General features: G+C 60.3%; 2 protein-coding genes across 2 annotated transcripts in view; one reads left to right on the top strand and one right to left on the bottom strand.

Annotated features, from left to right (window-relative positions):
* Positions 1–26,057, bottom strand: part of LOC116488954 (dedicator of cytokinesis protein 2-like) — a 64,035-nt gene that overhangs the window by 23,141 nt on the left and 14,837 nt on the right. The window contains exons 18-23 of the mRNA XM_032186959.1: positions 21,843–21,954; positions 16,161–16,231; positions 15,792–15,898; positions 15,496–15,623; positions 14,966–15,037; positions 11,529–11,624 (exon numbers count right to left, since the gene is read on the bottom strand). Coding sequence (XP_032042850.1) covers positions 11,529–11,624; positions 14,966–15,037; positions 15,496–15,623; positions 15,792–15,898; positions 16,161–16,231; positions 21,843–21,954 — 586 coding nt within the window. The remainder of the gene's footprint in view (positions 1–11,528; positions 11,625–14,965; positions 15,038–15,495; positions 15,624–15,791; positions 15,899–16,160; positions 16,232–21,842; positions 21,955–26,057) is intronic.
* LOC116489064 (INSYN2B protein-like) lies at positions 1,260–8,470 on the top strand. Its single transcript, XM_032187133.1, has 3 exons — positions 1,260–2,770; positions 5,316–5,390; positions 8,026–8,470. The coding sequence occupies exons 1-3, from the start codon at positions 1,260–1,262 to the stop codon at positions 8,216–8,218; spliced, it is 1,779 nt and encodes a 592-aa protein (XP_032043024.1). The 3' UTR covers positions 8,219–8,470.

Genomic DNA, 26,057 nt, shown 5'->3' with positions numbered 1-26,057 from the left:
GGGGCCTGGTGTTGGTTGGGGTCAGGGCTGGGGAAGGGGTTTGCTCTGCCTGTGCGGGGAGGAGGCGCTGTGTGCAGCTGTGTGCCAGCGACAGCGGGGCTGGGGGGTCCTCCCTGCGTGGGAGCCCTGCTCGCAGCCAGGGCAGCCTGCCCCAGCGATGCCCGTCTCAGAGAGGAGCCCAGCACTGGAAACTGCCATCCCAGATGCAATACCTCTTCTTCCTCGAGGCTGGTTCTCACATGCCCAAATTGGCTAAATGTCCCCAAGTCACAGCCTCGTCCCGTGCACTGAGCTGCTCTCCCACGCCCGCAGCCCTGCCCCACCTCCAACAGGTGGCACGTGCAGGATGGGACCCTGTGCCCCATACACGACGGGTCCTGTGCCACTGCAGCCAGGTCCCACATAGGTTGGGCACCCCACACCTTGTCCAGCCCCATGCACGGCGGGTGCCCCCTGCCTGTCCATCCCCACGTACGAGCCCCCTGTGCCCAGCGCAGCCTGACCTGCTCCTCTGCGCTGTTCCTGTCCCGTCCCGCTGTGCCCCTGCAGCACGGGCTGCCTGCTCCCAGCGCCCTCTGAACACGAGGTACCAAGCCCCAGCAAGGCAGAGCTATTTTTAACAGCTTCTTCTGCTTGATTTGAGCTGTGAACTTGTAACGTGTTTATGCTAAAGGGGTTTCTTTTTTTCCCTTCTCCTTTTGTGCTGAGGAGGCAGCGCCAGAGATCAAAGCTTGTCTCTTCGCGTTTTGTGATGGCCGCGCTGGGTGGGAGGGTGTGCAGGGGCCGGTGGCTCCACGGGGCAGCCAGAGACGTCCCCGTCCCCGTCCCCATCCACGGGAGAGAGCAGGCAGCAGGGCTGGGGCTCACCGCCTTTCTCTGTCCCCGCAGGTCTGGGAGCCAGGAGCCATGCGCAGGGACGGCTGGCACCCGGTGCCCTGGGGAGCCCACCGTGAGGGGCACTGAGCCCGGGCGGAGGCAGCAGGACCATGGGCTGCTGGCACCAGCGGGGAGGCGCGGTGGCGGGCAGGGCCGTCAGGGCGTCAGCGTGCCGCGGGCTGTAGGGGCTGTGCGGCGGGCGGCGTGCCCAGCAGCCCCTCGCCCGCCTCCCACACGGCATCCCCTCTCCGCGGCAGCACGGGATGAGGCCGCCCAGTGCCCCGGCCAGCTCCGGGGACGGGCGCAGCGCAGGGCTCCGAACGCCAGAGCTCAGCCCCGCTGCAGCGCCCCGCCACAGGGCCTCGGCCCCGGGGCCGTGAGCCATGGTCAGCAGGGAGCCCCTTCCTGGGCCGGCCCCCGCCAGCGAGGGCGGCCAGGAGAAAGCCATGACGGTGCGCTCGGTGCTGCTCAACCGCGACTCGCCCGACATCGAGAGCCGCCTCCAGCGCCGGCGCAACCGCACGCAGCAGGTCCGCTTCAAGGACCTGGTGGAGGGCAGCGCGGAGCAGGCGGGCAGCCCCCCACCAGGGCCCGCGGCCGCCCCTGGCCCCAACACCCCACGTGCCTCGCCGCCCCCCAGGGACGCCCCTGAGCCGGCGGCTCTCTGTGCCTCGCGGCGGAGCTGGCCCCAGGCCCAGCCATGCTCGCTGACGCTGCCCATGCCCAGGAAGGCGTGCGCGAGCGCTGCCATCCAGACCTCCCCCAGCCTGCAGAAGCCCTTCCCAGCCTCCCAGCCCCGCAGTAAGAGTGTCTGCGACATGGCCGGGGTAGTGGGGCTGCCCTCCGCCCTGGGGAGCGCCCGCTGCCCGGGGGGCCCCTCGCCCACCCCCTCCGTCCGGGCTGTGCCCCCACACGTGCCCGGCAGCCTCCCCGCCCATGAGCGTGCCGCCGCCCTCACCCAGCGTGCTGCGGCATGCCACGCGTCACCGCCACCACCCAGGGATCCCTGTCCCCCTTATCCGGGCACAGCCGGGTGCCCTGCTGCCAGCTGTACCTCCCCAGCCAAGAGCTGCCCCCCTGAGCCCTGTGCCCGGCTCTGCGGGAACCCCAGGGGCAGCCGGAGACCCTCCCAGCGCCCAGCCTCTGTGCCCTGCGGCCAGCCCCCGCTGCCCGCTGAGGTGCAGGGGCTCGGCCGGAGCGACTCAGAGCACAGCCTGCCCCGCGGGCGCCTGCTGCCCCAGCCCTCTCCGCATTGCCAGCAGACCCTCCCCACCGCGCACATCCAGGGGCTCCGCCAGCCAGCTCAGGGCACCCCCCCCCGGGACCCCCCACCACCCCAGCACCAGCTCTGCAGCTCGCCATGGGGGGGGCCCTGCTGCACCCCGCCAGCCCCCATCCTACCAGCGCCAGGCTGGCACAGCTCAGCCGCCACACCGGAGAAGACACCAGCTGCGCTTGGCCGTCTGGACACCCGTGATGGCATCAGCAGTCGGCTGCGGGCCGCCGATCCCGGGCACGGCCAGGCGGGACCAGAGGGACACGGGGAGCTGCTGCCCCCGACCCTGCAGGGCTCCGGCACCGGGACTCAGCTGGGCGGGCGGGCGCCAGAGGCCCCCCAGCACGGGCAGCCCTGCCTCACCGCCCAGCAGTCGGAGACGCTGCGCCACGTCCAGGACCTTCTGCAACTGGTGGTCGCAGCCAAGGGGCCAGCGGCAGCACCGGCGGGGGACGAGCACGCCCGAACATCTCAGGGACAGGGCCCTGCGGGGGCGCAGGGGGACCTGCAGTCCCAGCTGCAGTCGCTGGAAGGGGTGCTGGAGACCAGCCAACAAACCATCCGAGTGCTGCTGGACGTCATCCAGGACCTGGAGAAGAAGGAGGCCCAGCGGGACGGGTGAGCAAGCGCAGGTGGGGGGCGGGGGGCAAATGTCCTTCGGGGGGCTGTGAATGAAAGACGGGTGGCCAGGGCCCTTGTCAAGGGCTCGGTCTCTGGTGCTGCCGGTCTGTGCCACAGGAATGGCCCCCACTGTCTGTCCTGCCCATCCCTGCTCTGTAGGTCAAGGGCAGGGCATGCCCCGGGGCAGTTTTCTTGGCCTCGTTTGTGTTTTGCGGTACCAAGCGCTGCCCGTGGCTCGGGATATTCCCGTTAACAACTTGCTAGGATTCCTCTGGGTTGACCACCAGCAAGGCAGAGGGTCCTGTGCTGGGAGCCTGCCATGCCCAGGGGGCACAGCCTGGGGGGCTTGGCAGGGTTTGGCACACTCTGCCTGTTAATGAACCTTAACGAACCGGCTGTGTCTGAGGTGGCCCAGGTGACTGGTGCCTGCTGATGGGGACATCGCCTGCGCCAGCTGCAGGTGGCATCGCCGGTAGGGCTCTGCTGGGCTTCAGCTGCATGCGACAGTCCAGGGCACTGGGATGGGACAGCTCGTTAGCTTGGCAGCTCGTTAGTTTGGCCTCATGCTGGCAAGGGGCCGTGCCTGGCACGTGCACCAAGCCGGGCGCGTGCCATGGCAGCGAGCTCAGGGAGGCAGGGGGCACCCGGCGTGAGGTCCTGCCCTGCCAGAGGGCACCTCCTGCGGGTCCTGTCCCTCCCGTCTGCACAAGCGCTTAATTGTTTAACCAAATTAAGTGGCTGCTAAATAATTCCTTCCACTTAGGGCCAATAATAGCAGTAAGGATCCCACAGAACCGCTACTGAGAGTGCGAAGGCAGGCAGGGCAGCTCAGAGCGGGCCGTGGTGCCCAGCTCCCCCCCGCAGCGTCCCGCTGCCGCTGTGCCGCCCGCCCGCACCCCGCCTGGCCTCGCTCCTCGGGGCCGTGCGGGGGCTGCTGCCCGTGCTGGGCGGAGGGCATGGCCCTGGGGTGCCCCTGCCTGTGGGGTGCCCCCAGAGGGGCCCCGCTGATCAGGGCTGTGTCCCAGCCTGGCTCGGCGCGGGCAGGTCCAGAGCAGAGCCCGTCGAAAGGGCAGATCTGCTCCCACGGTCAGAATTGAGTTTGTCTGCTCAGGAAGCTGATTTAGCTTCACCGTGGGGAGCTTAATTAAGATCTCGGCTCCATATACTGTTGCAGTCAAATGAGCAAACGCTGCCCAGAGACATAAGGAATGGGGTAGGAAATCACATAAAAGATTTTCCTAGTGTCCTTCTGCTGAGGAACAGCCTGGCCTTATTTGCCACGGGTCAGCGTCCCGGCAGACCTGCGGGTGGCCCCGAGGCACCGCGCACCCCAGCGCTGCCACCAGCCCCGGCACTGCTCGCCCCGTAGTGCAGCCTCACAGGGCCCGGGTGTCTCCCAGCAGCAACTTCCCGAGCCAAACGTCTGTCCCCACGTTAGATCTCATCCTGACAGAGGCGCAGTTTATACAACATTAGGTACACGTGTACACACACCTTCTATATACGCATATAAAAGGTATCATGATCTAATTTATGTGCTAGAGTATAATCCCAATTGTAATATGTAATTTGGTGCATTAAAAGACCTAGTTTCCGAGGGCTGAGAACAGTCATGATCAAGGTCGAGTAAGAGGAGAACGATTCAAGCAGGAAGCTGTGACTGGTATTTGGGACAGGGGGGTGTTTTCTCAGCTGTCCCCCAAAAAGCCGCAGCCTGCACTGCCTGAGGGGCACAGGAGGTGAGGAGGCAGCCGCTAGGGTGACCGACAGCCTTTAGGGGGGCCCTTTCCCCACAGCTCTCAGAGCAGCTGGTGCCAGGGGCTGGGGCTCGGTGCTGCACAGGGAGACGCCCCAGGGAGCTGCTGAGCTCCGGCAGGGCAGCAGGATGCAGCTGGGCGAGGATGCATCGGGGCAAGTGTTTAGCACTAGCAGCAGAATACCATTTTCTGCAGAGATCTGGGAGGAGGACTGGCTTTGGGGCTGAGCTGACCTTTGGGGCTCATCAGCCATCTCTGCTTTATTTAAGTCCCTTGCACCTTCCCTGGAGGAGGCTGCTTCTTTGATACAAAAGCTTCAAAAAGAGAGAAATCCTAAGTCCAGCGTAGGCTGGCGATTAGGCTGGCACATCTCCCTCTGCCCATCTGTCAGGGCACTGCTGTGTGCTGTGAGTGCTCCTCCCCATCCCCACGCTGCCCATGGCCCTGCTCCCTGCAGGTGCTGTGCGTGGGGAGATGCATAGTGTCCTGGGGTGTCCCTGGGCACAAGGTACAGCTCTGGGGTGGTGATAAAATGAGGCTGACAGCATGCAAAGGATTCAGGGCTTCTGCCATGCCTGCCTGGTTTGCAACCAACTGAGAAATCTGCTGAGCTGAGAGGCACCGTGCTTGGCCTGGCATCAAAGAGCATCGCATGGGGCAGGAGAGGAGCGGGGATCCCGGGAGCAGAGGGGCCCCTGCCGGCCGGTGTACGTGCTGTGGGGCAGCTGAGGGCCTGGGGGAGGCACAGGAGTCTCCAGGCTCACAGCACTTGTGCTCTGTTGCAGGCGACACTCGTACCGGACAGGGCAGGACATTGCCAACTGCGGGACCTGCCGGGACTGCGCCTGCATCATCTACAGGTACGAGGCAGCTCTGGGGTGTTCCCGGTGGGGCTCCTGCTCTCCTCTGTCCCCATTCCAGGTATCACACTCCTAGCGTGGCTACGAGGCAGAGCAGGGCAGGTCCCAGCTCCCAGGGGGGACATGGCACGACAGTTGCAGCTTTTCCATGGCCCCCCAGCCCCACCGTGCTGCCCGCCCCTCGGGCAGTGTTGGTGTGCCAGAGGAGGCTCGCACGACCTGAGGGACGATTGTGGCACCACAAGACACCTGGGTGCAAACTGCAGCACCTCCCTCCCTGCCTCCAAACTGGCACCCCAGGGACAGGAGGGGTGCTCAGGGGCAGAGCTGCAGCTGCTCGGTGCCGGTGCTGTGGCTGCTGCCCAGGGCAGCGTGCCTGTCCCCACACCAGGCTCAGCTCACCACGGCCAGAAGGCCAGGGCTGCGTCCTGGTGTCCTTGGCTCTGAACCTGGGCCCTTTGTCACTGTGGGGGCAGCTCTGGCTTCCCCTCACGGCTGCTGTTTGTTTCACAAGGGATGGTGGGCTGGCTGGCAGCTGAAAGGAGATCTGCTCTGATGAGGTGACAGGGAATTTATCTTCTCTAAAAGCAACGTGTTGGGGGAAAACCTCCTTACAGGAGCGCTGGGCTTGCTAGCTCTGAGTCTGGGCTGTGTCGTCCGTGCGTGAATTCACGCAGGTGCTGCTGTTGGGTGCTGGTTGTGCTGGGGAAGGCACCCGTCCCATGGTGGTGGCAGGGGCTGCCGGGGGACAAGTGCCCCTAGCAGTGTCCCTGGGCTGCCACATCCCTGCCATGCCAGGGCCTCACCAAGGTGCAGGACTGCAGTGCCTCAGCTCTGCTTCCCCAGGGTCACGGGGTGTGCACAGGAGCATCCACTGCCCCGCTGCACTGCGTTGGGTGCCTGGGACGCGTGTGCTCTCCATGGGCACCTCAGGGCCAGGGGTGCCCCAGCTCTGTTCCCCTGTGCCCTGGCACCCTTACACCACTGCGGCACTGCTGGGGCTGTGTCTCTTGTTCCCGGCTTATTTACGCCAGAGCCAACAGCCAGCTCCCCCTCCTTAGCTCATGGGGGCCTTCAGTGCTAATTGGGACTGACGAGCCTGTCTCCACGCGGCACTGCGGCTGGGAGATGTCACTGCTGCAGGAGGTGGCTTCATGTAACAGCCAGGCTCCCGCTGAGGGCTCCCGCTGGGTTTAGCTGCCACCTCCGTGATGGGAAAAGGCTCCGGTGGGACATGGGGTGGGGGCAGAGCGGGATGGGACAGGGGCAGGGGGGCACCACCATGGGCAGACCCCAGCCAGCAGCAGTGCACCCTCTCTGGCCCCGGGGCTGTGGCTGAGCACCTCACAGGGGCTGCACGCAGGCGGGGACAGAAGGTGGATCCCCTGTGGCGGGTGGTGAGGATGAGGACGGGTGGGCTGAGAGCACGGAGGGGAGGGGCAGCAGGGGTTCTGGCTGTGCTGCGAGCACCCCCTGACCTTTCCCTGCATGTGAGGGACATCAGCATCAGTATGCGTCCACTGTTTCAAAGGGTGCTGCCACGGTGGCCTGGTTTTGGGAGAGTTCCCCAGCGGTGTGATGGAACCTGTGGGGAATTACCCCTGCAGCAAGCACGTGCACCCTTCCTTGGAGCCCGGGAGCCCTGTTAGAGGCAGCTGGGGACAACGGGTGTCCTGATGGCATGCAGTGACACGAGCTGCCAGAACACCACACAGGAGCTTGCTGGGGTCCCCGTGTGCGTGGCCAGGCCACGTGCGTGGTGGCGGCAGAGGCAGCAGCACCTTGCTGATCAGAGGGGAGCCGGCTGGAGGTTGGAGCGCTCTCTGGGTGAGGAAGCATTACAGCACGTGGCTGCCGGCAGCTTGCCTGTGGGTGCTGCAGGGACAGCGGAGGGGACGTGCAGGAGACCTGGCGCCAGCGGTGGGTGATGCAGCCCCCCCTTCCCTACCCGGAACCATGGCACCCACGTGCCTTGCGTGACGAGCGGTGCCGGAGCCAGCAGTGAAGGCCTTGCATGCCTGGTGCCGCGGCTGCACTGGGCTCAGGGGAGGGCACTGGGGGTTTGTAACATCAGGGCTGGGTACAGCCCTTCTCCGGGGGTGCTCAGTGCTAACCAGGGTCCCTCAGACCCTGGACCCCCCCCCTGTATCTGCATCAGTTTCCAGCCTGGGCTGGTGGCCAGCTCCCACCCCAGGCAGGTCAGTACCCAGGGGGTTTGCTGCGGTGGGTGAAGTCTCAGCGTTTCTTACTCTGAGCCACGGCTGCTCCTCCAGCTGGAGGGGTCCCCGCGAGCTGCGGTGGGGTGCCACATGCCCTGCTGCAGACCATGGGCAGGACAGGACAGCTGTCTGGGATGGGGACAGGTCCTGTGCGCACCCCTCTTCTCACAGACCCACGGGATGCAGGCAGAGGGCAGCAGCTGGCTGCAGGAGGGCCCGTCAGCAGGACCAGGGCAGGGCCAGCACCCTCTTGGGTCACCGCTGAGCTGTGCCCGCAGTGAGGGGCTGGCAGGGAGCCGCAGGGAGGGAGCCTCAGGGTGCTGGGACCTGGGGGCACGAGGACTGGGGTGCAGGCGGCCCTGTGGGCGCAGGGCGGCGGCGAGCGATGCCTCTCACGCGGCCCCTTCTCCCCGCAGCGTGGAGCACGACTTTCGGCAGCAGGAGGGCCGCTTCCAGCGGGTGCTGAGCCACATCGAGGGCGAGGCGGCGCAGAGCTCCCCCGCGGCAGGGCCCGTCCCGCCGGCCAGGCAGGAGCCCTCGCCGGTGAGCAGGCTGCCTGCGAAGCTGGACTCAAAGAAATCCAGGCGCAAATGCTTCTGGTTCCTGTAACCGGTGCTGCCGAGGGGCACGAGCGCCCCGCGCCCACGAGGACCAACCCAGCTCTGACGCCGCACAGGCTCCTTCCTCCTCTCCCTCCCTCTGACGTTAGGGTTTGGGTAGCACCAGCTTTTATATTTTTAACTGTTCAGTTTAATGTAACGAAGCCCCTGTGTAAATAAGAGGTGAGGGGAACAGCTGCTGTATTTAATGAGAAACCAATAAATTCTAGGGAGACGCTATTTTCGTTACATCCTCTCCCAGCTGTGCATTTCTGTTCTGGATGAGGACGGTGCAGCGGGCACACCCCACACAGGGCTGCGGAGCCCCCCAGCCCCATCTCCTCCCCGCAGGCCCTGCTGCTCCAAGCCTGTCCTGGCTGCCAGCAGCTCCACGGCCCCGCAGGAGGCCCTACAGAGTCCCCCCAAGGTCAGAAACACCGGGGGTCTCCTGCACCCTGGGGACGGAGAGAGGAACCCTGTCCCTGCCCTGTCTCAGGTGGGAGGCTGGGCTGGGGTCCCAGGGACACTGCCGCTCCTTCTGCCAGCTCCTCTGCCTGGTAGGGCCAGGGAGCCTGGGGGGGCTGGGGGGCACCACACGGCCTGTCTGTACCCAGGGTGCTGTGGGACCCCCAGCTACCTCTCCCCATGCAGCCAGGGGCTGGAAATTCCCTCTCCCACCCTTTGCAGCTGGCTGGCGGGGGAAGGTGGCCAGGGCCTCCCCGGCTGCAATATGCACTGGCTAATTACAGGCAGGCAGAAATTAGCAGCTCAAATCTTCCAGCCTCTGCAAGGCTGCCCACGAGAGGAGAAACTCAGCGTCAGTTTAATGAGGGTCCTGGATGAAAGCAGCTGGTGGCGGCGGGTGGTGAGCGTATGCTGAGCACGGCGCAGTGAATGTTCCCTGATGCTCCCCACAGCCCCCCCGCCACTGCCATGCTCTGGAGACCCCTGCGAGTCGCAGAGCCTCGGGGGTGAGCGCTGCACGGAGCCCGGGGCCAGGCACACCATCTGCACACAGAACTGGGGGCTCACAGCTGGGCCTCAGCTGCTGCCATCCTGCTGGGGGACTGGGCCCACGGAGCACAGGACAGCCCCTGGCTGGGGCAGGGCAGGCTCTGGCACCCCCACGTTCAGTCATGGAGCCCCTGCAAGCGGGAGGGAGGATGGGGAAGTCTGACCAGGGCATCCCCAGCTGGCACCCAAGGGTGCCCCACCTGCACGCACCCAGCAAAGGAGCTGGTGTTGCCTTAAAGCCTGTGCCTGTGTCGATGGCACTTGTGTGGCCATGGCCCCGTGGTGCTGAGGGGACCCCACAGTGCCATGGGGCCCAGCCGTGGGAGGTGCTGAGCGCCCCAGCCTCGGCAGCTCAGCAGATCGTAGGGTGCCTGCGAGCCCCCCGGGGTGGGGCTGAACCATAAAGACCTGGCAGGAGAGATCAGGCACCTTTCAGTGCCTGAGTTGCTGGGACAGAGAACACAGGGAATGCCTTTTTCCAGGTCCTCTTCTGATTCCCAGCAGCAGCAGGACGGGGCTGTGGTGGCCTTTGGCACAGGCATGGGTGTCCCTCGTCCCCCCCAAAGCTTTCTGCAGCCACAGCTGCTGGGAGCAGCCTGGACTGGGGGCCCAAACACAAGGGTGAGGCCCAAGACTGCAGCAACACCGTGAAAATGATAAACTAAAGTGGGAAAACTGCTAGACAGCATTTTTGCAGATCAGCAGGGCCAGCACGTGGGAAGAGGAGCAAGCAGAGAAAGTGAGGATCAGCCAAAGGCTTGCTCTCCTTCTCTTCGCCTTGAACATCAGGCCATGCTTCAACACCCGGTGTTCCTCATTATCTCTGTCACAGCCCTGGTAGGTAGCTTCAAATAGCTCTTTTTTTTTGCTCTTGCTTCCTCTAGCACTGAATCATGCAGCCTGAGAACAAAAGCTAAACGCAAGATGATACCAAACCCAGCCCTGCAAGCATCTCCTGCCTGAATCACACCTGAATCACAAGCAGCAGGAGCTGACCCTGCCCGGCTGGCACAGCCCCGGGGGCGCAGCCTGGCCCGGCAGCACGGCCTGTCCGCAGGCTGCTGGCAGCCAGGCGAATATTTGGGGCAGCACCTTGTCAAGTGGAGCCGTTTGGGGACAGCAAAGCTGCTGTCAGGGAACAGCCTGGGGACTGGGCAGCCACGGGGCAGCAGGGGCAGGGCCAGCAAGAAAAAAGCTCCCGTCCTGCCTGCTGGCTGTATCGCCTCGCGTGCATTAGGTTTTCATGAAAGAGAGCCAAGGATGGGATGGCAGAGCCACAGGAGTATCCCAGCACGATTCCTTAAGCAAAGGGCTGAGCTGCAACTCAGGGTGCTCACACCTCCCAGGGCATGGTGCTCTGCACAGCATGGTGTGACACGGTACGGCACGGTGTGACGTGGTACGGCACGGTGTGACAGTGCAGCACAGTGTGACATGGTGCAGCACAGCGCAGTGTGGCATGGTACAGCACGGTGTGACGTGGTGCAGCACGGTGTGACGTGGTGCAGCACGGTGTGACGTGGTGCAGCACGGTGTGACGTGGTACAGCACGGTGTGACGGTACAGCACAGTGGGACACGGTGCAGCACGGCGCAGTGTGGCACGGCACGTATAGCTCTTCTCCACTGCTCCACCCCCAAAACACAGCCAGTCCCAGATGCTCACCCCCTCGCTACCCAGAGCTGTGTGCCTGGCCCGCTCCGCACAGCCTGGTCAAGCATGCTGGGTTTGCCTTCATGCTTCTGTAGCACACGTGTAAGCCCACAAAGTCCAGGGCTGTGCTGGACTGTGCTTCCCCCCTTCATGACTAAATCATTGCACCCAGTGCAGCAGCTCCGCAGGAAGCCTCAGCCGAGCAGCACTGTGACCTGCCAACCCTTCAGTGCGAGGTGGGTGTCCCAGCACATTCCTCCCATGTGCTCCCGGCATGTATAATTGTGAAGGGTCGCTGGGTCTGTCACTTGTTTTCCAGAGAATACTGCCCAAACCCCTTCATCTGCTTCCAAAATGTCCTTTCTGCATCACAAATACCCGGCCTGCTCCTCCCAGCACACCCTCTACTCCAGAACCCGCTTCTGGCACATTTCCTCCCTCCCCTTTTGGGCTTTCTCATGCATCCTGCGGTGTTAAATACCCATAAATCCATCCCTGGCCAGCTGCTGCCAGAGACCGCAGCACCAGCTGAAGAACACCACTCGCTGCCTGTTCCCACGTGCCCACGTCAGCGCAGCCCCGCGCTGCTCCATCCCCGGAGCCAGCAGGGGATGCAGCGTGGTGCCAATGCCCGACAGAGCGGAGGTACTCACCCTCAGGCTGTTCTCCCGCTCCAGGACGATCACCCTCCGGTTGACGGTGTGCAGCAGCCGCTCCAGGACCAGCTGGACATGCTTCTTCACCTTCACCTGAAAGGCAAGAGGTGTCATGGCCATGGCAGGTGCTGCCGGGGGGCAGGCGATGCACACCACTGGTGGGCATCTCCCCAGGCAGCACCAAGCCAGGCTGCGAAGGGTTCGGCCTCCTGGGGGCTGGCATCACCGGCACTGCAGCTCATGAAAACAGAGGGCAAGGAGGCTGCAAAATGTTCCTCGTTTCTGCAGAATGCTTCTCGTTATTGCTGGCAGTGGCTACTGGAGCTGGGGCTGCGGGCATGGGTTTCCTCAGCACCCCCTGAGTGCTCCACACAGTGCCCCAGCCCCTGGCAGCAACAGGCAATCGGTGCTTGTGGAGGAGAAGCTGCACCCTGGAGCCCCTGCTCCTGCTGGAGCAGCCCCAGACCCCCCCACAGCCCTCCCCTGCAGCCCAGGTGCAGGTTGCTGCTTCACCGCATCTTCCTGGCCAACAGTAACGCCGCCCTGAGCAGAGGCTGCGCAACGCTGCTCCCCACATAAGACGCCAGCTGTGCTAGTACAGACGGTACTAGGAGGAGGCTCCAGCCTCCCCCTTCATTTGTCCATAATAGAAGAAACATTCCCAGCTCACACAAAGAACTCAGAGCAGCTGGAACGCTGTTAACCCTCCAGCTCCGCCATCTCCAGGATTCCTGCAGAAGTTTTGCAGGGTTAAAAACCAAGTTTCTCTGCAGGCAGGCACAAGGCAGAAGCCACCCCAGGTTGTCTCAGCAGGGCTCTGCGGTGATGCCGGAGCAGCTCCAGCTCTTGGGAGCCAGGTCAGGATGTGTAAGAAAGGGTGTCCTGCGAGGAGACACCTGGGGACGGATGGTAACACCAGCAGCGACAATCTGAGCAGGGCAAAGATGGCTCTGTGCCAGAGGTGTAAGGGACACCCAGGCATCCCTCCCTTTTCACAAGACCCAGCGCAATTTCCCCCTGCAGGACAGGAGGCCCCTCTGCAGCTCAGACAGCACTGGAGAAGCCCTAACACCTCCGAAATAAAAGTCTTGTGGATGCCAGCATAGCACCTACAGCTTGAGCAACCTCCTCCTGTGGGGGCCGGCACCGGGACTGCCAGCCTGCATGTGCAGAGACCCCGAGCCCCGCTGTGGAGCACAACGTGGCCTCGTGTGCCTCCCCAGCTGAGCTGACACAGCCACCTCACCCACCCAGGGCACAGCAGCACACGTCTGATCCAGCCCCCGTGCCAACAGCTCTGAGGTCTGAGCCTCCCAGAAAGCAACAACGGAGCACAGAGCAGCTGGGGAAAGGCAGAACCAGAGGCACCTTCAGCCAAGGCTGCAAACGGCTGCTCTCCTGCACAGGGGCCGTCTCCTCTCCTGTGTCAGATGGCTCTGCCCTCTCCTCCTGTGCTGCTCTGCTCAGCAGCCACAAATCCCCTCTGCTCCACCAGGGTGCTGTGCACCGAGACCCCAGAGTGCAGAAATCCAACACCCTCTTTGTACAGCAGATCCCATGTACGAAGGGGAGGCCCCATCCCTTCAGCAACCCCTCAGGGAGCATTTGGCATCCGCAGCACACCAATGTCTTTCTGCACCTCCCAGCCATAGCCTGTGCCAGGAAGGACACCCGTCCCCACGCAGGGCACAGCCCACGGACAGCCACGGGCCCCTCACCTCCGCCCAGCCCAAGTCTCGCCCGGCTGCATCAGGACCGCAGTCCGCAGCCTGCCACAGCTTCCACCTTCAGCTCTGACCTAAACCACATTCTTTGCCAGCCTCTGTCCCTAACCTCTTTATCCAGTGAACTATGCACAGGAGTAACAACTCCTGGTTACTGATATCTGGGACAAATTGCAATGAACTTCCATAAAGACAGCAAAACGCCATCACACCCTAGCACAATGGGTCCTGCTGCCACAGAGGTAGAAAACACCCTGAGGAACTGTCCTGCTGAGCTGCAGCACAGGTCTGTGCTGTGCCGAGGTGCTGCAGGAACAACCTGCACCCACCGCTGCCAGGGACCTCGCCTGCTCCAATGGGGGCTTGTCCGGAGGGGCGGTGGTGGAGGGTGTGTGTCGGAGGGACGGGGCGCAGTGACCGAGGCACGGGCACGTCTGAGCACCAGGTGCCTCAGCCTGGGCTGCAGCTGGGCTGAACCCTGGGGGGGGCACGCCTCCAGCACCAGAGTCCATACGGGAGAAAATCTGCACAAGCCTAAAGCTCGGCTACCCTGAGCCAGAGCCGCTGTCAAGGAGAGCTGTCAGCAGGTGGCTGTGTGTGCGCAGGGAACGCCTCGGTGTGAGCACGGCCAGCAGCGGGTGCGGATGGAGGGTTCAGCTCCACAGAGCCCAGGGCACACTCTCAGCACCACCAGTCCCATGGCAGAGGCGTGGGGGAACTCTGCCCTCAGGGCTGTGCGAGAGCACTGGGGCAGCCCTGGGGAGCATACAGGCACTGTGGTCCCATGGCAAACACTGCAGGACTGCCAGGGCAGCAGGGCACCGAGCTGCAACAAGGGTCAGGATCACACAGCTCAGAGGAACATCTTGCCTGCAGTGCGTGGCTGAGGGAAATCAGAGGTAAGAAATAAAGAACACCTGGTGGCAAACAGGCCATGGGACAGAGCACGGCTGCAGAGAGAGCACTTCAGCAGTGGCACTGACATGCCTCTGCCGTGTGAGAGCTGGCACGGGACCGCTGAGCACAGGGAAAATGAGTTACAGCGCCAGGCAGTTGTCCATGCACTCACCAGCTCGCACCTCTAAGTTATAAAGTGCACTGCTGGTTTTCTAGAGGCAGGAAAAGCTCAACGCCCAGAGCCAGAAGCCGTTTGGTTACAGCCTGGACTGAACAAAGTCAGCTCTGAGGCAGGAGGCAGTGGTGCCTCCCAGCCCCCCTGTGCAGCTCTCGCTGTGCCCCGGGACGTGTGTGTGTCCGTGCCTTCCACCTGTGCAGCAGGGGGGCACTGCGGGGGCTCTGGGTGAGAACCTGGCCCACGACCCACACAGAGCTTGCCCTCGCTCGTGTTGTCCCAGGAGTCTGCTCCTGGCCCAGCACAGAACTTTGCTCCTCTAGGGCTGGGTTAGGTGCCCAGCAGAGATGCCCAGGAAGGACTGGGAGGGAAAATGCAGACGCTGGGTGCAGACAGCAAGCGGCCCCGGGCAACCAGCCTGGAAGGCAGCAGGAGTGATGGCAGAGACATCCTCATCCTAGCCCTCAGCTAGGGCTCACAGCACAGCCCGGAGTCACCCAGCCCCATCACCCACGGCTCCGGGGAGGCGTCTCCATCTCCGCAGCACCCCAGCCCCACGCTGTGACCCCCGGCACCAGCACTGGGTCTGTGGCTGCCGTGGGAGGCGGAGAAGCCTGGCGCCCAGGAGAGGCACTCACCAGCTCTGAGTCCCCACGGTTCCCGTGCCGCTCCGCACCCGCACTGCCCCGCGCCTGCTGCTCCTCCGCTCTCTGCAAGACAGAGCCTGGCATCAGGGCGAAGCCCAGCAAGGACAGCACCTTCCCACCTGGGGCCACCCCAGGGATGTCGGTGTCACCGTTCCTTCTCACAGATTTTCGGAACAGCACCGCATTGTCTGCTGGCCAGAAAAGGGACACTGCTCCTTTGTGGGGCTTTGGGCAGTGCCGGCCCTGCCCTGCAGGCAGGGGGAACACACTCACAGGGGGTTCAGGGCAGCCGTAGGCCAACTCAGGCTGCCTGTCGGTGGGTTTTAGCACCAGCCCGGGCAGGTTCCTGCCATGACTGATGGGCCACAGCAACCCCATTCCACTTAGGATGGGCCTTGATCAGCCCAACCAAGCCAAGGGCAGCAGTTCGTGCTTAGCCCTACTCTGATGCGTTCCACCAGGTGCTTTCCAAGGTGAATCCTGGAAGGGGAAGAGGGACCGGCAGAGAAGCCAGGCTTTACCTTCTGGGCCTTGTACAGCACCTCCAGGATGTTGCTGAGCAGCTCAATGCAGGCGTCTTCCTCCTCTCCCTTCTCGATCAGCTCCTGGAGGATGGGCACCGCTGTGTGCAGCAGCAGCTCCCGGCACTCTGTGGGAAGGAGGGGGCACAGGGCTGGTGGTGTGCGCACCCCAGCCCCCAGGCTGCCAAAATATCGGGGCAAAGGGGGGGACGCCTGTGGCGGGGATGTGGCCCCGTCCAACCAGCCCTGGCAGCGCCGGGCCGGGCCACGCGGCGAGCACCGTGTGCTGCTCTCACCGTAGGACTGGAAGACCTTGGTGTTGATGATGTTGGTCAGGGACTGCAGCTTCTGCTTCAGCAGGCGCTGGGGGAGCAGGTTTCCAATGAAGTCCCGCAGCAAGACCCTACGATCCAGACAAGAGGATTTAATGAGCATCAAAACACCAGGCTTGTGGGAACAGAGGGTGTCTGCAGCCCCAAGCACCCACAGCCCCCTTCCTCTAGGACAAAACCACTGGGGGAGCCAGGTGCCAACTGAGCCCCACAAAAAGTGAGCAAACGCTCCCCTGCATTTGCACAGGGAAGGGGTTAAGGAGGCACAGCCCCCCGCCCTGTGCTGGGGGCATCCCGCGGGCAGAGCGGAGGCGGAGGGCTGGGGACACCTACCCCAGCATGGAGGAGTCAAAGATCCCAAACACGTCCTCCAGGATGGAAGGCAAGTACTTCAGGGCTGCTCCCTGCAGAGAGATGAGTGCTGACTGCCACAGCGTGCCCATGGGGATGATGGACGGACAGACAGCACGCAGGCAGGGCGGTGACCCCGTCCCTCCCCACCTCAGCACGGGCTGAGCACCTCTCCCACTCGCCCCAGCTCCACGGCCCCTGCTGCCAGCCCTCCATGGTCACCCCCGCGGGAAGGGGCGTCCTGCTGGCAGCAGTCCTCTCCTGCTACGCCACCCACACCAGGCAAAGCACCTGAAATCGCAGTGATAACACGTGTGTCTTGTAAACAATTGTTTCCAGCCTGTACTGTGGAGCCATAGAAAATCCAACCGCACCAGGCACACGGCCCCTGGCTGGGGGCTGCCTGTGGAGCTTCCCAGCACTGCTCACGGCCACTGCAGCCACAGGGGGGCTGCCGGAGGGGCAGGGGGCTGCCCGGAGCCCACCCTGCCCTGTGCTCCCATGGGACTCCAAGGGCTGGGGGCATACGGCTAGATTTTTTTAGAAAAGCAAGCACGTGGGCCACAAATCAGTCTGCATTAAAAAATCTACTTCATTATGTTTGCAACGTGGTTAAACAGCATAAACAACTTGCCGAGTTCTGCTCCTCTCTAACTCTGCTGGGCTGCCTCGTCCTGCAGGCTTCCCTGGACTACGCTGGCACCAGAGCTGCGACCCTCAAGCCTAAGGGGTGCCCCAGCTGGGATCCAACAGTTTTGAGTCATGCAGAGGGGCTGCCGACGGAGCTGGATCCTCGGCGGGCGACAAGTCCAGCAGCTCCAGCATCGCTGTCCCTGCAGCTAAGGGCTGGGATTTGCCACCCCCTCCTAGGCAGCTGAAATCGCACCAATTGTCATCAAACACAGCACACCCCGAGCCATTTCTGCAGCTCTTGCAAACCCTTCTCAGTGTTTCTGTGTCCCCTGTTGCGGATGAGGGCAGAAAACCTGACACACGATCCACAGCAGCCTCGGTCACCTCCTGCTCCCCTCTCCAGGCATTTGTTTAGTGCCTCTTGGTGCACACACCCACAGACCGTCTTTTGCTCCTCTACCCAGGCCCCACAGTGGCCTTGCCATCAGCTGGGCACTGCTGGGGCTCCCGGAGCCCCCCGGCCCCGCTCCCCTCCCAGCTGTGACACGGGAACGCCGCCCGCACCCCGTCTGTCCTGCAAACAGAGGCTTCTGAGACAAGAGCCAGAGTCCCTGGGACCCCAAGGAAATGCCCATCCCAGCAGGATGCCTCTCCATTTGTAATGACTTTTTTTCTTTTGTACTGAGAAGATATATAAAAAAAAGATTAAAAAGTAGTTATTTTAATACATTTATACAATGCTAATTTTAAATAAGAATATTTTACAAAGTCAGACAGTTGTTAGTCTCGCGTATTATGTCAGTTATCTTATTCAGTCACATTCACAACGTCAGAAAAATCAGCTAAATTTGATTTTTTTTATTAAACTCCATGCTTAAGTAAAGCTGGACTGATTAACATTAATTTTTCTGCCATCCTTTAATGCTGTATTGATTACACCCTCTCCATGACAGAGCCAGGATCCACGGCCAGCCTATTCTGTCTGCAGCTGGCAAGGTCAGCTTACTCACCTTCTAAGATATGAGATAATATCAGAATTTTTCCCATTCCTTTTCTTCCCAGCATTACAAGACTCCCTAAGAATCAGCAACCACGTCTCAGTATGGCTTTCTTCCAGAAATTGCTCCTGGCTTTTATGTTAGCTGCCGAGGTGGCCCCCCGGTCGTGCAGAAGTGCGCAGCGTTTCTTCCACTGCTGAGGACCGAGGGCACCAGCCTGCCCCCACCCACCAGCCGTGCCCGATCCCCCTCCCAGTGCAGGACGGCACCGCTTGCTGCATGTCAGCTCCTGTGCTCAACCCCTTGAGCCACCATCCCCAAGGCATCCCCGAGGGCAAGGGCACGTCCAGCACCCCGTGGTGCTCCCCATGCAGGCTCTCTGCAGGTGCTGGCTTGGCGCAGGCCCTGCAGCAGATGCCACCCATGGGACTCCCGCTGGTGCCTGGGCAGCTGCTGGGAGCCCCGGGTGCTGGCAGCCTGCGGCTCCGTCCCACCCCAAACCTTAGCCCATTTAGGGGCAGAGGAAAGCAGGGCTCTGGGAGCGGGCAGGGGCTGGGTAAGGCTCCTCTCTGGGACCCCTCCTGACACAGTAGGAGGCAGCCCCCACAACCTGCTGGAGCCAGGCAGGGCTCCCAGGGCGCAGGCAGCCCCCCGCCTCCTCCCACACTGGGGGCAGCTGCCAGGTGTCAGCATTTACTGGGGGTGCTGGAGGTGTCCGGCTGCTCTCTGGCCAAGGGCTGTGCAGGTTCATCCCTGGACCTCGTCCTGCCCAGTGCTCAGCAGCAGCTAAAGGAGATCCAGTCTCCTTTCCACAGCACAGAGCTGTCAAAATAGTACAAAACCTCGCTGCCTGAAGTAGTCCAACAAAAGACTGGCTTTCTCCACAAAAGAGGTGGCCTTTGAAAGAGTGTTGCAGCTAACAAGCTATTATCAGCCCTGCCTTGGGCTGATCAGATAATTGCAGCTTTAACGACAAGAGTAGGCAGAGCTGGATGAAGCTGCGACGCTTACGTCAGCCACCGGCAGATCCTGCGGGTGTCACCTGGGGCTGCGGGCTGGGAGCTGCTCCTGCAGCCCGAGACGAAGGGGTCTGTCAAGACGTTGCAAAGCCCACGTAGAGAACGATAAAAATAAAAACCAAAAAGTTCTCTCCTTAGAGCAGCTGCTGAGCACGTCCAGGATGCACCATCAAGTAGCTGGGCTCCAGCTCCAGGCACGGGGCGATGGCCAGGCTGTGTGGAGGCGCCTGCAGCCTCCCAGCATGAGGCTGGGCAGGGCTCGGGGCCAGGGGACGGGACCTTGCTGGCTAAAAACAGAGCAGTGCCCCTGGTCAGGGCCTCTTGGGTCAGAAATGTCTATATGTTTAAATGATCTTGGATGGATTTTTTTCTTCCGCAGAGCAGTGCTGCTGTTCCCAGACTTGTGCAGACTTCTAGCATCAGCAGCCTGCTCCAAGGAGCAGGCACAGACCGGCACAAGGAGCTCCATGGCTTTATCCCATGGGATGGGGTGGCAGACGCTGCCTCTTGCCTGTTTCACGAGATGCTCCCTCCTTCCTGGCTCAGGAGACACCTCCAACAGCCCTGTGCAGCCCCTTCTCCAGGGCGGTTGCAGGCCTGCCCCCCGTCCTGGCTCCCCACACTTCCCCTTCCCGGGATGTCAAGCTCTGCTCTGCTCTGCCCAGGAGATGCCAAATGGAAGCTGCCCCATGCACCCAGCGCCCCTCGCTGAGGATGCTCCAGCCCGGCTGCACGCTCTGAGACGTGGGTGCCAGGCAGACTCATGCAGGGATTTTTACCATGGCAAAGGATCTTCTCTTCCTGATTCCCTTCCTGATAATTCCAACTTCCAGTGATCGGTGCTAGCAGTGAGCTGACGTTGCCATAGCACTATCTGTTCTCATCCGCCAGCGTGCTCGTCAGCTCGCACCCATCACCGGGCATTTAAAGTTAAGGTGTTTCTCGCTTTTAAAGCCATTTTCCCATTTGCACTCCAGACTGAATAATTTCACCTGGGCACTCCAGCACACAGCAAAACACTTTGTCTGACCCGGGAGAACCCCAGCACTGGTGACGCTTGCAGGCCCCCGCACAGCCAGCAGCGGGCAGGGGAGGACGAGATGGGGCCGACACAGCACAGCTGGTGTGAGCACACCACGATCGGCCAAGGGCACGGCCACACCTCTAGCACCGAATCCAAGTCACATCTCAAAACCAAGAACTTTCAAGTTGGGTGCTGACAGCAACCCTGGGGAGGCCGAGGTGAAGCTCCGCAGTGCCAGCAGCGCCGCAGCAGTGCGCTCACGCCACCCAGGAGCTGTCACTGTGCCAGCGAGGGGGACAGGAGCTCTGAGCCACGGGACTCGCACCTCCAGCTGCTCCAGCAGGCCCACGTAGGAACCGGGTGCTTCTGAGCGGGACATTTCACTTAGAGAAAACAATGCAGATCTGCTGGAGGAGCCTGAATCTCTCCTGGTCCCTCTGTGACCATTACAGCTCCTTTCACGGGAAATGCTCCCACTCAGCAGCTGAGATCCTACTGCAGAGTGCAGCCGTCACCAGAAAAAAAGCACAGCCTGATTCTGCAAACCCAGCAGAAGCAGAATGAGCACATTTCTGAACCTCATCCCAAGTGTCTCACAGGTCACTCTGGGTGGAGGAAGCACCCAATGAGCCTTTCCCCCTGAACGAAAGGATCCTGCCCTGAAGCCACAGCAGTGTGATGGTGCCTAATGAAATACCATTTTTCAGTCTGTTTTCTAATGCGGGTAGGTCATTACGTACACCCACAAGGCCCCAGGCACACAAGGACTGTACTAGTGCTGCGATAGAAGTTGTCCTGCTGAGGCCGGTACCACTGCCTGCCTGGTGGCGCGGATTCACCCGGACGCCCGTGGGCACCAATGCTCTGGGGAGTCTGCAGTCATGGCAGCCTCAGTTTTGGGAATCTCTGTCCCCACGGGTCCCAGCCTCACATCATCTCCCTGGTGAAAGCCCAGGGCCGCTTGCTCCCTGACTCTGCCTGCAGCCACTCTTGACCGCTGCCTGCCTCTGTGGGTCCTGCTGCCCGGCGGAGCCTCGTGGCTGGCTTTGTGCCATTACCATCACTGCTATTCCTGACCCATGCACGGGGATGCTTGGTCTGGTGAGGCACAGGAAGGCTGTTCTCCTCTGCACCTGGACAGTGGCACCTTCGCCCTGGACATGTTTGCAAAAACTGTTCCTTCAGGCCTGAATCAAGGTGCTGAGCACAGAACCACAGAATCACAGAATTTCTAGGTTGGAAGAGACACTTCAAGACTGTCGAGTCCAACCTCTGACCTAACACTAACAAGTCCTCCACTAAACCATATCACTAAGCTGAGCGATGCAGAAATCACACAGGTGAGTCTGCAGCAGCCTGGTAAAATCGCAGCCAGGTTACCATAGCAGAGAGTCTCTAGAGCAACAGTACCGAGATGGAAATTGGAACAATGATCGGTGTTCTGAGGGGCAAGAGGATGAGGAGGGACAGCCCCCTTCTTCATGAGGGTCACGGTCATTATTGATCTTCAAACTACTTTTTTTTTTTTTTTTTTTAATTAGATTCATTTACAAGGCCTTATTTAAGAATGCCAACAATGCAACACAGAAACAGAAGTCCCTTGTGAAAAGAAGGGAGAAGCTGGCAGGCTGCGGGTGCTGCAGCCGGGGCCTGGGTCCTCCCAGCTGGGTGGCCGAGAGCACAGCCCTGTCCCATCCCCATCTTTTTGCGTCTGCCTCTCCTCTCATTAACCTCACAGAGCACAAACAACCTCACCACGATTTCTGCTCAGCACCTGCCCTCTAGGAACACACTGCAGGCAAACAAGGTGCAGGACCAAGCCATGACACAGGTGGCACCATCCCAGTTCACCCCGGCTGTGGCACCACATCGGGACAGCCAGTGCCCAGCTGGGCCACCACCTGCCCGTCCATCTGTCTGCCTGTCCATCTGTCTGTCCCACCTCACACCCCAAGCCAGGCCCAGAGCTGGAGCCCACCCGCCCGCATACCTGGGAGAGCAGCGTGGGCCCTTCCAGCGGGGACTTCATCAGCTGGTTCAGGGTCTGGAAGAGCCGCTGCAGCGAGCGCTGGAACTCGGCCGTCTCCTTCCCCTCATAGAGCCTGCAACAGCCAGGGTTACCCCACATCACCGTGCTGCTCCAGGAGCACTGCTCCACGCAGCTGGGCACAGCAGCCAGCTCGGTCCCAGCGCTGCCCCGGCCATCGGTGGGACCCAGAAGCAGCCAGAATTAAAGATTGCAATCTGCTCCTCTATGGGCCGTATATGCACCGCTTGTCCATACCCATGTGCGTACACAGAGGGATTTATGTACATATATGTACATACATATACACATACATGCACACAACGTGAGAAACAGAGCCGTGTTTTTGCAATAGAAGGTGTTTTTGCAGTGGAAAATTCCACTAACCTTATATTCAAAAGTGATTGTGCAGCACAGCAGTGTGGAGTATGTAAAGCAGATAAGGGGAAGGTCCCACTGCCCAACAATAAGGAGCAGAGCTAAGAAAAACAGGATGAGCAGTATGAAATCAGTAAAACCAAAAAATTATGGGCCCTCTTATCATGAGAAAAGAAGGAAAAGAAAGGAAAAGGAGAAAATAGTGGTTGGTCAAATAAAAATGTACATCTGTGGTATAGAAGTGCATTGAGTAGTCTGTGAACCTGTAGTACTCAGCCAACGAGGAAATGGGAGAAATCGGGTGTCAGGTATAGGGGATATAGGGTTATGATAAACTAGTACTGCGCGCTCCTGCTTGCAGGACGCCCGCCATTGCAAGCACGAATAAAATGGCTTCACAGAAGGTCCTGTCTGGAGAAAATTATTGAGACTTTTCTCACATAACGTACACACAGATGTATAAAAGAAGCCTTTTACATTACTTTGTACTGCCCAGGTCACCTCAAAGGAGGCTTGTATATTCTCCCGCCTCAGCTGGAAACCAACTGAGCCCTCCAGCCTGAACACGAACCACACGACCAGCCACAGAACAAGCTAAAAAAAATAAACTAAACATGTGGGAAATCCTGGCCACGTGAATGGAAAACCTTCAGGAATGTTACAAAGCAGCTAGGTAAATGCCAAACTGCAAGAATGGTCACCACCACAACTCACTGTGGCAAACAGGTCATGTTTGAGCTACTTCGCCCAGACTGTCCGCGTGCTGCGTGAGTGGTGCAGGCATGGAGGGTGGACACGGGCGCGGGGGCACAGACCTGCCCGCGGTGCGTCCTGCCCGGCCTGCTGCACGGCTGACCCACTGCTGCTAGAACCATGTGTGCAGCAGCAGAACGAATGAGAGCATTAATTCCTGCTTACCAGCTGCTTTGTCGAATCTGGGTTTTGTAAAAATTTTGCTTCCTTGTTTCATAAAATTGCAATTGGATTGTTCTGGTTTCAAATTCATCTTCCCCTTCTGGTAAATGAACCCAAGGGAATGTACAAAATATCATAGGCTTAACAGCAGAAATAAGCCTGTGAATTTGACTGAAGCATCTTAGTTTTGCTTTTTTTTTTTTTAAAAAAAAAAAAAGCATTAGCTGAATAACTGCCAGCTTACACCCCTCAGCTAACACTGAAATGAAACTAAAATTGAAATTAACCTGAGGAAGTTCCATCCCTCTCACCCTGAATGTACAAAGTCACGTAAATATGAGGTTCCCTGGTAACTGCCGTTTCTCAGAAGCCCAATTCTGCAGCCTCGGTACTTTGCTTGGCCCAAAACCAAACATGAGGCCAGGAAAATTAAAGAAGCCTGTATGTGCAAAATGAAATGCAGAATGCATTTCATTGCAAAATGAAATGAAGAATCACATACAGGCTTTACTCTCACAGCAACGATATCATGCAACGAGCATCATTTATTAGAGATTTGTCAGGTTTTTCACATAGTCCCTTTTTTTAATGCCACTGCCCACAAACAACTGGCATAAATTTTCAAGCTCACCCCCACTGCAAACTCTTGCCTACAAAATTCTGTATCCTTACACCAGAGAGTGCATACATGAATACGATACACTATATTAACAACTGTAGGATAAATTATCAACACTGATTTCTGAACTTTTAAGTGCACAAGGACTTAACCAGAGCATGATAAAGCAGTCAGAGCACACATCATGATTAAGCTGAGACAACTGCTGGTTTGCGTGGCTGCAGCAGACGTGTGTCAATGCGGTCACTAACTGACCCCTGACTCCCTACTGCTTGGAGGATCTCACGGGAAGCCTGGCAGGGGGGGCCCAGCCCTTCAGCCTGGTGCACTGGACCCTGACGCACACCCGAGCTCACGGCGCACCACGGGAGGCCTTCTGAGCACTGGCAATTAAGCTAGGCTGGAAAATTACCTGGCCACCAGCACGCTAAGCAAATTAGCATAGGCTGCGATGAAACAAGTGTGCGTTCGAAACAAACTGCGTGACAAACGTGGTTTACTTGGGAGGAGCCAGCATGGTGCCCAGGAAGGGCAGCGCTGGTGCAGCGGGGTCAGGATGCGCGCAGCCAGCGGGTACAAGGGGACACGGGCAAGGATCAGCCAGTGCCAGGTGGGAGCAGGTCCCTCGGGCACCAGCCCAGCCTGGGATCTGCAGCTTCCAGAGAACTTTGCTTGCGCCCAGCAGCAGTCAAAAAGCCGGGAGGAGTTAGCAGGGAGGAAGCAGAGACCAAGTGCAATGTCCAAACCCTGCGGAGCTCCTGCAGGGAGGGGACGGGAGATGTCCCCTGCACTCAGAGGGGCTGGCAGGGAGCACGGCTCAGCTGTACCCATCCCCAGCACGGGGCAGAGAGGGGGGCACAAGGCAGCGCGGGTGGATGCAGTTGCTCCGGCAGCGAAGTGAGCTCTGAGCTGGGCGCTCCAGCACCTCGTGTCCCGGGGAAGGGGGGCTCGGCTGAGGGAAGCCCCTTCCCCATGCCGCGGCCACAGAGCTGCTGAGTGAGCCCGGCAGCAGCAGGAGGTGGCTTCGGTTTCTCATTGGAGGCGCTGGAGCCGCTCACCCGATTCTGTCTGTGGCATACATAATGAAATGGATACAGCATACTGCAGTAACTTATTATAATTACAATCTAATTTCTTTAAATTATAGACTGTGTACAAAATTTAGTACCATTTAAAGTATTTGGAAGATCTGAAGAGTCTGTGTTATTCCACTGTTAAGATCACTAAGATAAAGAAAAGATGAATAAAAACTAAATGTCTTCAGGGATGTCTTTATTTTAATGCTAACTAAGTCATACGGCTGTTTGCAAATGCTCCATATAATTAATTTTCTTCGCCAGAAGCCTTATAAGCTGGGGAATGTGCCCTCTACCTCCACTTACAGCGAAGCAGTGGGTGCCTCAGTTGGATGCGGGAGCCCCCAGGGCCCTCAAGCAGCGGGGCCACGAGCGTGACCCAGGGACCGCAGGCGGGCAGCAGCGGTGAAGCCAGAGGCCGGCAGCAACGCACACGGGCAGGCACAGCACGCTGCCACACGCCTGCACAGCAAAGGCTTTGCAGACAGCAAAGGGAGGCAGTGAGGACAAAGCAAAAACGGGGTCTGCGAGCCTATCTTGGTGCCAGGACCCAACTCAGCTCCTGGCTGCTATGAGACACGGCAGCTGCCTGCACACCCACCTGTCCCTGCGTGTTGCTCGGGGCCTCGGGTGACCCAAGCAGACCCGCTGTGCTTGCCACCACTCCTTTTGGCTCTCTGGGAAATGGGCAAGAGCTGGCACACATCCCTGTGGCACGGCCAGGGGCTCTGTGCTTGGTGCCAGGCAAGTGAGCCTCCAGCACAGCCCGGCTGCCCTGCGCGGGGGCAATCACCTCCAGCAGTTGCCGGGGCGGCCCCAGCTTTCGGTGCCTTGTACTGGGAATGAAACAGGAACGTAACCTGCTTTTCCTGATAACTCTGCCTACTTGTATTTTCACAAGTTTCTGCTGGGGAGTTTTATTTGTCCCACCACGCTCCATGTGGGTGAGAACGGGAACCTAGGGACAAAGGACACCAGGTCCTAGATGACCCCAGAGGTCCCCATGTGGGAGGACTTTGACTTATCCTCAGAAGCACCAAGGGGCACGTGGCCCCTTATGCCACCCACGCTGAGCCGTGCCTTTGCAGAGGGGACAAGCTGTTGGGGCAGGGCGGCTGGAGGTGTCCTCCAGGTCCTCAGGCAGGCTGCCGGCATGCTTGGGTTTGCTGCAGCATGAGGGACACCCCCAGC

Source organism: Aythya fuligula, chromosome 4 (assembly GCF_009819795.1).
Source record: "Aythya fuligula isolate bAytFul2 chromosome 4, bAytFul2.pri, whole genome shotgun sequence".
Classification (NCBI taxonomy): Eukaryota; Metazoa; Chordata; class Aves; order Anseriformes; family Anatidae; genus Aythya; species Aythya fuligula.
Note: the sequence above shows the minus strand (reverse complement) of the source record. Positions and strands in the feature narration are given on the sequence as shown.

Excerpts from the sequence above, each read along its gene's own strand:
- LOC116489064 (XM_032187133.1), top strand. The coding sequence starts at position 1,260 with ATGGTCAGCAGGGAGCCCCTTCCTGGGCCGGCCCCCGCCAGCGAGGGC. Across the intron at positions 2,771-5,315 it reads AAGGAGGCCCAGCGGGACGG|GCGACACTCGTACCGGACAG; the intron begins GTGAGCAAGCGC and ends GCTCTGTTGCAG. Across the intron at positions 5,391-8,025 it reads TGCGCCTGCATCATCTACAG|CGTGGAGCACGACTTTCGGC; the intron begins GTACGAGGCAGC and ends TTCTCCCCGCAG.